Consider the following 17,372-nt stretch of genomic DNA (forward strand, 5'->3'; position numbering starts at 1 on the left):
CCCTCTTTCTCTGACCCTCCTCTGCTCACATTCTCTCTCTCCCTCTCTCTCAAAAATAAATAAAACATTAAAAAAAAAAAAAGAGGAGCACATGGGTAGCTCAGTTGGTTAAGTGACCGACTCTTGATTTTGGCTCAGATCATGACCTCAGGGTCATAACATTGAGCCTGCGTCAGGTTCTCTGCTGAGTATGAAGCCTGCTTAAGATTCTCTCTCTCCCTCTCTCTGCCCCTCCCCCACTCATGCACATTCTCTCTTAAAAAAAAAAAAACTCAGTAAGAAAACAACCCAAATTTTAAAAGTAAGCCAAAGACCTTAACAGACACCTCACCAAAAAAGATATACAGATGGCAAATCAGCACGTGAAAAAATGTTCCACATATGTCATCAGGGAGATGCAAATTAAAACAAGATAGCAGCGCGCCTGGGTGGCCCAGTCGATTGAGTGTCTGACTTCAGCTCGCGCCTGGGTGGCCCAGTCGGCTGAGTGTCTGACTTCAGCTCAGGTCATGATCTCACAGTTGGGGAGTTCGAGCCCTGCACTGGGCTCTGTGCTGACAGCTCAGAGCCTGGAGCCTGCTTAGGTTTCTGTGTCTCCCTCTCTCTCCGCTCCTCTCCTGCTTGTATTCTGTCTCTCAAAAATGAATGAAGATTTTTAAAAAGTTTTTTTTAATAAATAAAATACAACAAAATAAAGTAAGACAAGATACCACTACACACGTATTAGAATGGCCAAAATCTGGAACAACTGACGAAACCAAATGCTGGTGAGGATACGCAGCAGTAGGAGCCCTACTTCACTGCTGCCAGGAATACGAAAGGGTACAGCTACTTTGAAAGACAAGCTGCCAGGTTCTTAAAAAAACTAAACATACTTTTTTGCCACCCAGCAATCACATCCTTGGTATTTACCCAAAGAACCTGAAAACTTATGTCCATCCAAACACCTGCATGTGAATGCTTGTAGCAACTTTATTCATAACTGCGAAAACCTGGAAGCAACCAAGATGTCTTTTAGTAGGCGAATGCGTAAATAAACTGTAGCACATCCAGACAATGCAGTGTGATTAAACCTTGTATAGAAAGGAGCTAGGGAGCCAAGAAAAGACATGGAGTCACCTTAAGTGTATACTACTGAGGGAAAGAAACCCATCTGAAAAGACTACATACTGTATAATTCTAGCTATACGACATTCTGGAAAAGGCCAAATCATGGAGACAAAAAAGGCCAGTGGCTGCCAGGGGTTGGGGATGCATGAAGGGATAAATAGGCAGAGCACGGAGGACTTTCAGGGCATTGAAATACTCTGGATGAGACTGTAGTGATGGGCCCATGTTACTACACATTTCTCTAAAACCACAGAATATACAACACCAAGAGTAAACCAGGACATCAACAACGGACTTGGGGTGGTTATGACGTGTCAGTGAAGGTTCTTGGGTAGTTAACAAATGTCCCGCTCGGTGGGACATGTTGACAACGGGTGAGACAGTGCATGCCTGGAGCAGGGGGGTATAGAGGAAACTTCTGTAACTTCCTCTCAGTTTTGCAGTGAACCTAAACCTTCTCTAAAAATACCTTTTAAAACAAATGATAAGTAACAGCTCTCGTTTATTGAGAAGTTTCCATGTCTCATGCACGGTGCACTCCCATCTGATCTTCAACTAAATAAAGTAGGTACTATTAAAGCTTCCATTTCATAGTTGACAAAATGAGACTCAAACTGTATTTTGAGGAAACTAAAATCTGTATCAACAAAGTTGCTGCTCATGTGGATTCTATGGTTTAGTAGATCAACGGATCGCTGGTCCGCCTAGAAGGCCAAAGGCCTCACGCTGGGACCCACCAGTGCAGCACGAGTCATACTGCCGTGAATTACCAAAAATCCTGAGACTCTCCTATATTGTAATTTATACCCAGATGGCCCCTAAATTGCACACTTTAGGAAGAAGTCTGGAATCAGCTTCAAATAACTAAACATTAAGAAAATATATGGCTCACTTTCTGTGACTTTTTAAGAACAGCAATTCGAAGTCATTCTACATCACCAATTTAGAGCATCAGCATAGTGTAATAAAAAGCACAAGCTCTAAGCAAGCATACACAATTAAGGTAAAACTCAAAATGTGCTCTCAGTAAAGAAAGCAACTTGAGAGGGGCTTCAAAGATACAAAATGTTCTATTTCCTAAGTTGAGTGGCGGTATGTGCATTTTCATTTATGCTTTAAGCTGTACTCACACATATAATTTGCATGACAGTTTTCATAAACTTGTGTGAAGAACACAGACTAGACTTCAAGTCCCAACTCTGGGGGGTGTCTGGGTGGCTCAGTTCAGTTGAGCCTCTGACTCTTGATTTCAGTTCAGATCATGAGTTCGAACCCCGCTCTGTGCTCACAGCACAGAACCTGCTTGGGATTCTCTCTCCTTCCCTCTCTGTCCCTCCCCCGCGTGTGTGAGCTCTCTCAAAATAAATAAACTTTAAAAATACACACACACACACACAAACACACACACACACACCCCCCTCAATTCTGTCCTGTGGATAAGTCACTTCTTATCTCTAGGCATTAATTACCCAGTACTTACTGAGGCCCTACTATATGCCAGGTACTGTTCTAGCTGTTGGAAGAGACAGGTACAGGAAAGTTATCATTTCTGCTCTCATGGAACGCTATTTTTCTTACCTATATAATTCAGCTAATACTTCTTAATTAGGTGGTGGGCAAAAGCTTTAATACAATGAGCTCTCACTAGGCTCAACTACAGTTTAAAGAAATATTTTAACAATACTAACATACAGGCACATTACGATTCTCAAAGGTATCCCTTTTGAAAATCAGCTTCAAAAGTACACGAGGGGCGCCTGGGTGGCTCAGTCAGTGAAGCTTCCGACTTTGGTTCTGTTTACTATCTCACGTTTCACCAGTTCGAGTCCCACGTTGGGCTCAGAGCCTGGAGCCTCCTTCGGATTCTGTGTCTCCCTCTCTCTCTGCCCCTCCCCTGCTCATGCTCTGTCTCTCTCTGCCTCTCAAATATATATCAAATATTAAAAAATTTTTTTTTAAAAAGTACAGTAAGATGAGGTTCTATATCTCTACCCCAAATAAGTTTTCCAATAGGCATGTCAAGTACTTAGAGTCAGGAAAAATAAAGATTTTTAGGGTATCCACATCTTTTGAGTGAGTGGCAATTTGTCCCTATGTTACTGCAAATCATGGTTCATACTGTAATACTCCATAAAAATGGATTCACTTTCCATAAAAATGGATTCACTTTCACTGGTAAACTCAAGAGAAGAAAAATAAAGAAAAGCTAAAGTAATTATGCTGACTCATTTTAAAAAAATAACAAAAAGAAATACTTGCACAGTTCATGAATGAAAACCACCTTTCCCCTGATTTTCTGTACAAGCCTGATTTTTCTTTCCTTCCGTTATCTGATTTTTCTAATTACTGCATGTGCAGGTATTACTAGCCAGTACTTTTCAGGACGATGCTATAAGAATGAAATTAAAATCCTGATTCTACAACCTGGTGGTTGTCCAACCCAGGCAATTTGAGCCTCAGTTTCTTCAAAAATAAGACCCATCTTAGAGGGTTAAGGCGTAACAAAGTAATACTATGAAAAGTGACTGGGACTTCATAAGGACTCAATAAAAGTCAGCTACTTTATCACTATTCTTCAAAAGTTTGCTGTGATTATCTTATTATTGAAAAGAAATAAGATAGTAAATTCAGTCAGTACCTCTAATAGTATTTTAATCTGAAGTAAAACAACTCTCAAAGGGCCTTTCTTTTTTCCCCTCCACTCCACTTCTAAGGAGACAACATAAGTTGTTATTTTTTAAATCAATATTTAAAATATATCTAATAATGTTGAGCATCCACTGGGGTCACAGATCCAGGTGAAGTTCGTAGAATTATGAGTCCTGCAAAGTGAAAGCTCAAATCCAGAATATAACAGCTCAGGCTCATTCAATCCCTTCGGTTGGTGGAGACTCCGTTTTCTTCAGATATTGCTGAATCAGAAACGTGACTGTATATTTAAGAGAGATTGTAAAGCCAGGATTTTTGTTGGTTTGTTTTAATGTTAACTGATTAGAGCTGCAAACCTCAGCTAACCGAAGCGCCAACTCCTCCAGAGTTCCCACAACAGCGTCTTCACTGGGCTGTCCACTGCTCTTTACCAAGTGGCCACTGGGCTTCTGCAGTAGGACGCCGGGCGGGGAGCTGACACGGCAGGACGCTGGTGGGGGCGCGGACAGCCTGGAGAGCCTGATGCCGCTGCCAGTCTCCCAGGGCTGAGCGGCTGCCCGAGCAGAGTGGCTCCAGGATGCCAGCTGTAAGAAGACACTTGTGTCTGGAATGCATTCCAGAGTTTCAGCAGGGCCAGTACCATCTGATCATGGGACCGGCTGGCTCATCCCTCTTGCAAGAGCACCCTCTTCCGAGACCTTCTGTCAGGCAGGCTAAACTCAGCTTTGGGAGCTTTCACAACTCGAGACGACTCTATTCGTTTTCTGGGATCCCCGTGAAAAGGTGGCTTGTTGAACAAACGCATAAATGGGAGTACACGAAACAGGACGTGGCCAAAGAAGCATAAAAACAAAGAACAAAGTAGATCAAATCTCTATTCGAAATGTTCTAGCTTTTTAAAATCACACACCTAAGTACCAAGCACTGTACACAGAGATGTCTGCCGGCATTATTTACAACAAGAGAACTCTGGAAACAGCCTAAAGATCTAATTATAAGTTAATATTGCTCATAAACATGATATAATAATTCATAGCAACTGAAAGGATTTTCACAAAGCTATAGTAATAATTTCAGAAAAAGCTTCACGATTTGGGGGAGAGGGCAAGGAAAACACATATACATACAGCAAGAGTTCAGGGAAAAAGTTTAGATGTTTTATTTATATACACTTACACACAAAAGAACACTACAAGGAAATAAATATACCAAAACATTAATAGTGTTTACCCCCTGAGTGAAGATTTTTCTCTAATTTTTCAAAAATGTTTAAATTATATACATCTGTAAAACCTACTCAGAAAACAAACTACTAAAAATTTAAATAGAAAAAAAAAACACAAGCTGGGATAATCGGTCAATAACCTCAAATAACTTCAGAAAATCTTTAATTTTTTATTTACAATGAGAATATAACATACAATATAAGAAAAATTGTAAGAATGAAACTCCCACAGAAGTTTATAGAACAAAATGTATACTAAATCCTCCAATTAAAGACCGGTAAAGTAGTTTCAGTGCTTTCTAACCCACCTTCTCACAGCAGGGAATTAATCCCTCTGGGGGATGCAAACAAACTTCAAAGAGAAGATTATGCCCAGACACCAGTACTGTATAGCGTAAGGTTTATACCTAAGTTTGCTCAGATACTCTGGCAGAGATCAGAGATGCAGAACCAAGGAACAAAGACTAATCTTAAGGGAGATTCCTTGTAATCATTTCAAGTGACAAAAAATAATGCACTCAATAATATCAGGAAAAGGCAAACATAGTAAGTTTTATTAAAAACAAGAAGGCTGTAGAAATAGACAAAAGGTACCTTAAATCAAATACTAAGTGACAGCTTATTCTCTGGTAAGAGCAACTAGGAAATCTTATACGCTCTCAAAGAAAGCAAGCGGCACCATGAGTTCAGTTTGTGTTCCCAACTCTTACTGGCACAACATTTCCAAGGTGTCCCATTCAGTGAGTGTCATAGGTCTTGATGCACTAAGTGAAACTGACAGATCACATGTCCCTTCCATGGATGTCATGGGATGCTCTTCAGAGCACAGTACACAGAGACATCTTTAGTAATGCAGACATTAAGGTAGGTAATCAGGGAAAAAGAACTCTTTTTAAAGTTTAGTAATTTTTCTTACTGGCCTTTCTCACCTCTGTCATTTTTGTGTGTGAACTTGTTTTTAGGTATGATTTAGAAGTACGTGATCATTTTATTTTTTTTCTATGATTTTATTTTTGAGTAATCTCTACACCCAGCATAAGGCTCAAACTTACAACCCCCGAGATTTAGAGTTGCACGCTCTAGCCAACCAGGCACTCCTAAAAGTAAGTTCCTGATCATTTCATTAAAATGTTTTAAGTAAAGGAGTAGTGGATCCCAGTGATTCAGCCTTATTTAGTTTCCCAATTTTTTTTTTGAAAGTAGACTCCACACCCAGTGTGGGGCTTGAACTCAGGACTCTGACAGCAAGAGTCACACTCTCTACTGACTGAGCCAGCCAGGTGCCCCTACTACTTTCCCAATTTTTTGAAGAGGGGTGGGGCTCAGAATGAGAGGAAGGGAGAGAATCTTTTTTTTAAGGTTAATATTTATTTTTGAGAAAGAGTGAGCGCACACATGCACACGCAGGTTCACCGTGAGTGGGGGGAGAGTCAGATAGAGGGAGAGAATCTTAAGGAGGCTCCACATCCAGTGCGAGCCTGAGCCCTACATGGGACTCCATCTTACAACCCTGAGATCATGACCTGAGCCGAAATCAAGAGTCAGACATTTAACCAAGTGAGCCACCCAGACATCCCCTACTTTCCCAATTTTTAAATCAGCTAGTCATCTAGTAGAAAATTAAAATCCTTAATAAAGACCTAAAGGCAAAACTATAAATTTCTTAGAGGAAAATATCTTCATATCTTGAGGGTAGGAAAACATTGACCAACTGTACTACATTAAAATCAAGAAGTTTTGATCAAAGGTAACATAAAGAGAGTAAAAAACCATACAGTGGAAGAAGATATTTGTAATACATACAACCAGATAATTGGCATCCATAATATAAAAATAATCTTATAAATCAATGAGGAAAAGGCGAAAACTCTCTAAGAAAAATTAGCAAGAGACTTGAACAGGCACTTTTAAAAAAGAAGCTATTCAAGAGGCCAGTAAATAAAAGGTGCTTGGTTTCATTAGTCATCAGGAAAATGCAAGTAAAAACAATAAGGAGATGCTGCTATAGAACCATCAAGTTAGCAAAAATCAACAAATCTAATTGTACCAAGGGCTGACGAAGTTTGTAGGGCAGTAAGAATTCTGAAACACTGCTGGAGGGAGTATGGACCAGCACGGTCAATTTTGAAAAACAGTTTAGCATGATCCAGTAATCAAGTATAGTATGTATCCTAAGGAAATACATGTTTAAGCATGCCAGGATTCATGGATAAGGAAAGGTCACAGAAGTATTGCTTGTAATAACCCAAAACTGCAAATAACATCAAGTGCTTTCAACAGTGGAATGGATAAAATGGATCTAATCCTATCGTGTATTAACAGCCATGAAAATGAATGACTACAACTACACACAACATGAGGGACCCTTGCACGCATAATCTTGAGTAAAAGAGCAAAACTACACAAAGAATAATTCTCCCTCTAAAAAATTCAGAAACAGGCACTAAGTTACATTTTCAAGGAGGTATCCATCCTTATGTTGTAAAACTATATAGAAAAACAAAGAAATGATTACCATAAAAGTCAGGATAGTTGTTACCTCTGGAGAAAGGAAAGGAAGGACCCCTGGGTGCCAAACAAACCCACCTCCAACACTTACAAGGCCTCAGCAAGAGTACAGATTGAGGCCCACATACCCACGAGTAAATATTTAAAAGATACGAAACAAGCTTACAAACTATTAAAATCCGTTCTATCCTCCTATCATGACAAATATACCTTTATAATTGCCTGGAAAGGCAGATTCACAGAGAATTTTTGGATTCCTTAGAGTTCCGTACAGAAACATGGTGGTACAGGGAGAACTGGCCACTGGCCCACTGCTCATCACCCCCTTCTCCCTCCCACAGTGCCAAGGATCTCACACACAAGCATGCAGCCACCTCCACTCACAAGTCCAACCGCCATCCCACAAACTACTCTCCACAAACAGCCATACTCAGGCCGTTCCTTGTATACACCAGCAGCTCACACCACCCTCAGAAGGACGGACCCTAGGAAAGGGACTCACACAGGCTCTGGAAATAAGCTCAGGGCCATTTGGGCAAGAAATTCTGAGATCCTCGGTACTTAAGTGTGGTCTGGCATGGAAGAGCTCTGGCTCTAAGTGGGCATGTCCCATAGACTCCCAGAGACTGCCCCACGGAAGATGGCCAAAGCAGGGCCCACTGAAGCACTGGGCCAGGGCAAGGACTCCTCCTGCCAGAAACAAAATTTCCTTAGACCCTAAGGAACATTATATTCCTTAGCCTGGACAGCAGTAACATGGGCACTGACTTGATAATTTTTGTTCAACTATACGTAGAAGTTTCATGTACTTCTTTCCCCCAAGTAACGGGGCAGACATCATGTGCCTGCTGATCTGACACACAATATCACAGAGACCCCTGCCAAAAATCCGTAACCTGAATCTAATCATCAGATGATCAGATCCAAATCTAGAGACTTTCTGCCAAACAGACCTAACTTCTTCAAAACGTGTCTGTTCTAAAAGGTAAAGAAAGACTGCAAAACCATTCTTTACTGAAAGAAACTAAATACATGTGAAACTGAATGGACTCCATGATCCTTAATGGGATTCTGCATCAGAAATGAAAACCTTATAAAGGATACTATTAGGACAGCTGATTAAATTTAAATATGGACAACTGACATTATATCAACATTTAATTCTTTTATTTCAATAACTGTACTAGAGTTATGTAATAAAATTCTTGGGAGATACATTCTGAAGTATTTAGGGGTAAAGGGTCGCTGTGTCTGCAACTTATTCTCAGATGGCTCAACAAAAATAATACGTGTACACATACGGAGTGTTAAAGCAAATATGGCAAAATGGTAACTGATGAATCCAAAGAAAGGGCATATGCACTGGACCATTCTTACAACTTTCATATTTTAAAATACTTTCATAATAAAAAGTTTTTAAAATACACTAAAAGGTTAAACAAGAAAGACGTGGTCTGTGGGGAGAGGAACTAGTGACTGCGACAGGAGAAGATAAAGACTTTGAATTTGGTCCATTTTTCCATCATATTGTTGTGTTTCTCGTTTTGTTCATATTCGAAAAAAAATTCACTTTCACTTCAAGGGGGTGAAGAAATCCTAGAACATTGCAAGAAGAAATATTAGCAACTGTAGAAACAAGAAAAAGTTTGCCCTTAAATGTATCTGTCGACTCACAGCCGTCCTCAAATGGTTACTCTGTAAAGTCAGCCTACAGAGAAGGTGCTGCAGGGACACACCTAACAGATGCATCCCCACGCAACGGGATGCAGAATAAGAGGCATAACGGGACATGGATATTAACGTTCTGCTTCTAGAACAATCACAGATTTGTAACATGGTTCACAGCCTTCATTCGATAATCCAGAAAGTGAAGCACACGGTTATCTCACTTTTGATATTAACAGAAATGCACGCATTTTTAACAATTATCAGTGACCTTCTGCAAAGCCCTGCAGGTGACATGGAGAGACCTGCCCAACATAGTCACTGTCCTCAAGAAGGCAACTTAGCAGAGTAAAGAAGACTTGAACCGAAAATCTTAGTTATTCCACACAGTACCTATGTGATCTTGGGAAGTTATTTGACCAGGGATTTCATTTTCTCATCAGTATAATGAAGATGCCACCCAACTATCTTTAGAGGTAAGACAGTTGCCTCTAAAGGATATAAGGATAGACTATGTATGTCAAGCACATAGGACAACAGAGACTGAATGAAAGGTAGCTATTTCAGGAGTGTTACAGTCTAACATAATGAAACTGAAAATCTTGCAGAGCCAATTAAGAGCATAACTACCACTGAAATCCTGATATACTCCAAGTTTCTAATCCAAGTAAATTCACTCTCCTTAAACACCAAGTAACAACACAATTGTCTGTGTGTGTGGACCAAGAGTTGCTCCCTGACACACCTCTGGCAAAAGCATCTCTCTCTTACTCACCAAGAAAAACAGCACTAGGTTGGGGGGGTATTTTTTTCCTCATTAACCAAGAAAGATTTTAGGTTGAGCAGTAATAGCAGCCTTTGCAAGATACTCTGACTTTATCAAGACCCTGTTTGTCCAGGAATACATGTCCAAATTATTCCAAAAGCTGAAGCCAGAGAAGGTATTTCTTTCAACTAATTTCCAATCTTCTTTTACCAGCAGACATAAAACTTATACTACATGAAATCCATTTCAAACATCTCCTTCCAGTTTAGTGGCAGAGATTGCCCTTTACATTATTTTGTAACCTAATCCTTAGCCTTCCTCATTAGCAAAGTGACAATATTTCATATTAAACAGCTGACTTCCAGGCATCTGTGAAAGATACAAACCAAAACCCAATGGTTACAATGAAAAGAGCCAAACTTCAAGCCTGCTATAGCAGGGACTCATAATTTAAATTGTTCACTGTGCTTATTCTCCATTCCTTGAGATGATGTGGGCACAAATAAAAGGAAAACAATTAAATATATTTAAAGATAGATTAGTTTAGAATATTTGCATATCCCACAGGCACAGCTATCTCATACAATAAACATATCATAATCAAACATGCAAGTACCTGAAAGAGTGCTACCCGTCCTAGGATAGGCCACTTCAACATACACTTCAAACGTGGTCTCTGGGTTCTGCCTACAAAAGAAACAGATCGTGATTACTGACAAGGGTTGAGGCAGCAGGGTACAGAACATGTGGGCTGTGGTATAAAGTAGACTTTAATTAAAATCATTAACTCCACGACTTAATAGCTATGGAGCTTTGGCCACGGTCCTCAACTTCTGAGCCATGCCTTCCTCATCTAAAAAATGAAAATACCTAAGCAGAAGAATTATTGGGAAACTTAAAGAAAACACACAAAAACTGTCTGGGTTCAATGCCAGGCAAATAATAGGCCAGCCATTATTATGATTCCATAGATGTCATATTTTGAATTTACACAGCTGTGCCTCCAAAGCCACAGGCAGGATTGTGAGGAAACTCCATTCGAGGCACCACTAACACAAAGTAGCTTCTCCCGGCATATCCCAGGATAAAATGCATATGATGCAGTCCACTTGCTTATTTTTAGGTTTTAAGGACTGAAACAAGAGAAACAGTACCCTAAACCACAGGTTATTATGAAGACAAGGTGCTAATCTAAATAAAAGATACCATTCCCAGGGTGCCTGAGTGGCTCATTTGGTTAAGCATCCAGCTCTTTGTTCTGGCTCAGGTCATGATCTCACAGTTTGTGAGCTGGAGCCCTGCATCCAGCTCTGCACTGGCAGCGTGGAACCTGCTTGGGACTCTCTCTCTGCCCCTCCCCTGCTCATGTAAGCTCTCTCCCTCTCTCTCTTTCAAAATAAATACATAACACTTAAAGATACCGTTCCCACATAGGGGGCTTCACCTGTATTGGCAATGTCAAATATATGAATGTTCATTACTATATTCTTTTACCTCTTTATGTCATAAATATTTCATAATAAGTTTGAAAAAGATCACAGCACTAACAGAATATTAACAGCTGTTAATTCTGAATGATGAGAACACTAGGTTATACTATCTTTGAATTTTCTCTTTGATTCTGAAACTACAGTAAAAAGTTATTTCCAGATTGGGGCACTTGGGTTGCTCAGTCAGTTAAGTGTCTACTCCTGATTTTGGATCAGGTCATGTTCTCTCACAGTTCATGAGATTGAGCCTCCGTGCTACTTGGGATTCTCTCTCCCCACCCCTCCCCCACTCATACACACTCTCTCCTTCTCTCTCCCTCCCTGTATCAAAATAAACATTTAAGGGGTGCCTGGGTGGCTCAGTAGGTTTAGCATCCAACTTAAGCCCAGTTCATGATTTCCTGGTCTGTGAGTCCAAGCCCCACATCAGGATTTGTGCTGACAGCTCAGGGCCTGGAGCCTATTCAATCTCAATCTCAATCTCTCTCTCTCTCTCTCTCTCTCTCAAAAATAAACATTTTTAAAATTTTACTTAACATTTAAAAAAATGATTAACTAAAATTCATATTGAGTTCCAGATTGACAGAAAATCGTTTAGAAAACAATGTTATACTTTGAAATGTCTATAACTGAATTCTATTTTACACCTGACAACAAGGCTCAGAGAAGAAACTGAGTCACCTGGTCAGTTCTAATGGTTAATTTCAATCAAATAAATACTTTGAATTTGCTCAGTATATTCCAATTTTCACAATAACTCTCATTCATCTCACTTCAAACTCATTATACTCCTATGAGGGCAGGCAGATCAATTATTATCTGAGGAGCATGAGGCAGAGATTCTATGTGACTTGCTGGTGGTCCCACAGCTAGTCAGAAACACAGAATCAGAATTCACCCTCCTGGCACACAAATTCTGTGTTCCACTGTTTCTAGATGAACCTTTTTCCCCACATTTCCACACCTCTCACAATCTATTGCATCTTACAATGCTAAACGGCAGCATTTTTTTAAGAGATAGACAGCATTTTTTTTTTCTGGTTCAGTTTCTTTATTTTTTTAACAAATAGTTTATTGACAAATTAGTTTCCACATAACACCCAGTGCTCATCCCCACAGTGTCCTCCTCCATGCCCATCCCCCCTCCCCCCCCACATCCATCAGTCCTCAGTTTTTGTCAGCATTCAAGAGTCTCTCATGGTTTGCCTCTCTCCCTTTCCCCCACCATTTCCCCCCTTCTTCTCCCCCTTGTTCCTCCATTAAGTTCCTCCTAATCCTCCTATACGTGCAAACATATGATATTTGTCCTTCTCTGCCTGACTTATTTCACTCAGCATAACACCCTCAAGGTCCATCCATGTTGCTACACATGGCCAGATTTCATTGTTTCTCATTGCCATGTAGTATTCCAAGACAGCATTTATTTTTGAGAGACAGAGAAACAGAGCACGAGCAGGAGGGAGGCAGAGAGAGAGAGAGACACAGGATCCAGGCTCCGAGTGGTCAACACAGAGCCCGACATGGGGCTCAAACCCACAAACCACGAGACCATGACCTGAGCTGAGTTGGGTGCTTAACTGACTGATCCACCCAGGGGCCTCTTTCTTTCTTAATAATACATATTAACAGTGCATTTTACAAATAATGTCATCTTAAGATTCAATAAAATATGTTAATACTCCCTTCTCCTTCCTTAGGAGTAAGAAAACTGTGTGCTTTGTCAATCAAGGGTCTATTTAGTTATCTTGTGAAGACCATCATTCCTTCACTAAAGAGAAGCTTTTGCTTTAAATAAAATAAATACCTGGAGTGAGGAGTTGGCTGCTCTAAAGTTCAAGGTATTAAATATACATTGTCAAACATAATTTTAAAATCAGACAGTAAAGCAGACCATTTTATTTAAAAAGCTAAATAAAACAAAGTAAACTGAAGTTTTAAAAGAGCCTGAAGGGGGCCTGGGTGGCTCAGTGGGTTAAGTTTCCAACTTTGGCTCAGGTCATAATCTTGTAGTCCATGAGTTTGAGCCTGGTGTCGACAGCTCAGAGCCTGAGCCTGCTCCAGATTCTGTGTCTCCCTCTCCGCCCCTCCGCTGCTCGTACTTGATCGATCTCTCTCTCTCTTTCTCTCTCTCAAATATAAACAAACATTAAAAAAATAAATGGAATAAAAAAATTAAAATCTTAAAATTTTTTTGAGTTTTCCCTGCAGGAGGGTACAAAAAGCTCTACCAGGTCAGCATTCTTTAGCCACCAAACGTTGTGGAAAATGTCATATGGAAACATCCCTTTCATTCAAAGGATCTCAAAGTGGAGTGTTCGATGAAAGAAAAGGAATGTTCTTTGGCCATCTAAAGAACATCAGAAAGATTCCTTCTAAAACCTAAACAAAACTTTCTTAAGCCTTTTAGACACTGGAGCTCTGATATATTAACCTGTGCCACTAGGTTGAGGCGTTTTGTACAGACCTACTATCTAAGTGAAGACTGTCCTAAAGTCTATACTCACTGCCTCTGCTGCTTCTCCTCCTTTTCTCTAATACACTTCAACCAGGCCCTTGGACTCACCACGACACTGCAACAACTTGTCACGATTACCAACCACCTCCACATGGCTAAAATGGCCAATTCTCAGGGCTTGTCTTAATCTCTCAGCAGCATTTGACACAGTTGATCGATTTTCCCCTCCTTGAAACACCTTCTTCTCTTGCCTTCCAGGATATCACTCTCTATTGGTTCTCTTTCTACCTTACCGGCTGCTCCATTGTTAATTCCTTCTCATGTAAGCTCTCCTACCCTTGAATTTAGTCCTGGACCTCTCCTGGTCTCCACTCATTACTGAAGATGATCTCATTCAGCCTCATAGCTTTATTACCATGCAAATGCTGACAAGCCCCAAAATCATGTCTCCAACCTTCCCCAACTCCAGACTCCCTTATTCAACTACCTACTCAACATCCCCACATGGACCAACAAGAAGCATTTCTAACTTAACAAATGGTGCTTTTCTTCCTCAAATCTGCATCACCTGAAATCTACCAATTATTCAGACCAAATAATACTTGGGATCATCTTTGACCCCTCTGTTTTGTATGCACCAATCATTTACATACCACAATCAGCAAATACCATTGGTTTGATCATCTAAATATACCCAGAATCTGAATGCTTCTCCACATCCCCAACCCTACTAACTTTCCATGTCAGCATCATCTCACCTCAATGACTGTAATACCCTCCTGACTGATCTTGCTGCTTCCTCTCCTGCCCTCCTTCAGTCAGATTTCAACTTAGTGGGCAGTAATCCATTTATTGCAAAGGTCAGTTTATGTCAGGCCTCTGCTCAAAACCTCCCCAAAGTGTTCCATCTCACACAAAGTCAAAGTTAAATCTTAGTTCTGGGGATGGATGATGGGGATGGCTGCATGACAATATGCACATATTTAAAACCACTGAACTGTACACTACAAAATGGTTAAGAAGGTCAATTTTATATGTATTTTATCCTAATCAAAAAAAAATAATAATAAAACTGGGGCACCTGGGTAACTCAGTCTGTTGAGCGTCCAATTCCTGACTTCAGCTCAGGTCATGATCCCAGAAGTCCTGGGATCAAGCCATGTGTTGTGCTGTGCATGGAGTCTGCTTAAGATTCTCTCTCTCTCCCCTCTGCCCCTTTCCCACTTGTGCTCTCACATGCACATGCACGTCCACTCTCTCTCTAACAGAAAAAGAAAAAAACAACTGAGGAAGGGGGAAAAGTCCTTACAAGGGTCTACGTGGTCTAGCCTCTATCTCTCCAACTTCATTTCATATGTTTCCCTCTTGATCACAGCACTCCAGCCACATTGCCTTCTTTCAGCTCCTCAAACACACCAAACTCATTCCTATCTACAGTCTTTGCATTCATCTTCATATGGCTGACCCTTCCTGTCATTCAAACCTCAACTTCTATTTGACTTCCTCAGAAAGGCCTTCCCCAACACATTCTCTACCATCTAATTTTAATTTTCCACAGCATACCTTATCACAATCTTGGTCATTGTCAGCCTCCCTTCTCTAAATGTAAACTGCAGGAGAGTAAGGATCTCATCGATCATATCCACTAGTGTTTCCCAGGTACCTAAACAGTGCCTGGCACATTAGCCAGAATCAAACACTGAGTAGAAGGAATAAAGGAAGTACAGACTAGCCTTCCTGGGGTCTGAAAGATTTCAATAAATGACAGGAATGATTATACACTTCCGTGATTCTCAAACTTTAGCATGTGAAAAGAGATTTCCAGCCCCACTCCAGAGTTGGGAGGGTGGAGAGGGGGTAGGACCCAAGAATAAGCATTTCTAACAAGTACCCAAGTATCTGCTTACTGACAGGTAATAGCGACACTGCTGGACTAGTGACCCCACTTTAAGAATGAACCATGGATCTAGTTAAATGGAATTCTTCTTCTAAATAATTTTGTACGTACAACATAAAATAAACCTAAGGGATACCTCAAGAATTCATCATTTCCACCACGATTTTGCAATAAAATAGGTTTCAAAGGAAAAGCATTTGTAGAAGTGCTGAAGCTTACTCCTCTCCTACTGCTATCCATGGTTACTGCCTCATTCTAATGAGTAATAATAAAACTACCTAAGGTTTTCACTCCATTCAAATAGCTGCCAGAGTTCTATTACGTGGAGCCAAAGATTATGACAGTTTCTTTAAAAAAAAAAAAAAAAAAGCAAAAAGCTGACTAAAACACTAAGAACAAATTGGACTATAATTATAAGTTATAGTCATGCTTATCCATGATCACTTACATGTTGCCTTATGGAAGCAGTGGTGACTAATGTTGTGACAAGTTATATAACACACCAACAAATATACATAAGTTATTTTAAGGGCCAGTGAAGCCAATGCAGATGGAAGCATTTTCTATTTCTCTGCAAATCAAAAAAAAAATTTAAAAATGTCTCTTCTAAATGCAAATGGCCAAGAGCCTCTTAATATTTTCATTAAGCCTATAAACAACTAAGCCTATAACAATTTCCAGAGAGTCTCTGGGACTACCTTGAGACTGCTTATTTCCTCCATTACTCTTCAAGATGCTCAATATTTTTAACTACTTGGCTAAAGGAACCGAAAAATCCTATTTCTGTCCTATTAACACTCACTGCTAATTCAGTACACATAATGATGCTGAGAATACCATATTCGGAGCCAATTTTCCAATATGGACCCAAGTTTTCCCAGAACACTTCATGATCTAGCTTAACATATTACCATGGAAATGTCCTGGTTCTGCCATGCTATTCCACTATTAATTGCCTCACGTTCATATACCTCAATGATCTGGAACCCTGCCCACCTGCCAAGCAACTGTTTTATCCGCCACCTAGCCTCACCTCCTGCAGTCTTATACCCGAACATCCAGCTGTACAGAACTACTTGCAGCCGACTGAACAAACTCGGCTCTGGCTCTCTCATAACATCATTACTGTACTGCTTCCACTACTGTTTCTATGTGCCAGGCATGACGCTAAGCACTCTACTTGCATTATCTCAGTTAACCTTCAACCACCCTGTACATGTTGCTGTCCCATTTAAAGAGGAGGTACCGACACTCAGAGGATAAACTAACCAAAGTCGAAGCAAGGGAGCGGCAGAATCAAATGGATCATCAGAAGGATGATCGAACCACTTTACCACTCAACATTATTCAGGTGCTCTTCTGCGAGGACTACTCTGGGATTCTAGTCTTTTGCACTTGACAAATTCACTCATCAAGCCTTGGCTCAGCACTTCTCTTTTCTGGGAAGCTTTTCTCAACCCCCACCCCCCCATACCCAATAGCCCAGATTGGGTGAAGAGCCCCTCCTCTACACTTCCAGAGCTCCCTGTTCTTCCCCACTCTTGCTGTTCTTACCACATTCCAACCTGATTTAATTGCAACTACAATTACCCAAGGTGCTTTTTTTT

General features: G+C 40.4%; 1 protein-coding gene across 6 annotated transcripts in view; it reads right to left on the bottom strand.

The window, feature by feature from the left end:
• Positions 1 to 17,372, bottom strand: part of DENND1A (DENN domain containing 1A) — a 917,228-nt gene that overhangs the window by 453,797 nt on the left and 446,059 nt on the right. For all 6 annotated transcript variants that reach the window (XM_077768204.1, XM_077768202.1, XM_077768203.1 and 3 more), the window contains exon 2: positions 10,540 to 10,610. In XM_077768204.1, the coding sequence (XP_077624330.1) occupies positions 10,540 to 10,581 (42 nt within the window). In that variant the 5' untranslated portion in view covers positions 10,582 to 10,610. The remainder of the gene's footprint in view (positions 1 to 10,539; positions 10,611 to 17,372) is intronic.

This window comes from Crocuta crocuta, unplaced genomic scaffold (assembly GCF_008692635.1).
Source record: "Crocuta crocuta isolate KB4526 unplaced genomic scaffold, BGI_CrCroc_1.0 scaffold35, whole genome shotgun sequence".
NCBI lineage: Eukaryota > Metazoa > Chordata > Mammalia > Carnivora > Hyaenidae > Crocuta > Crocuta crocuta.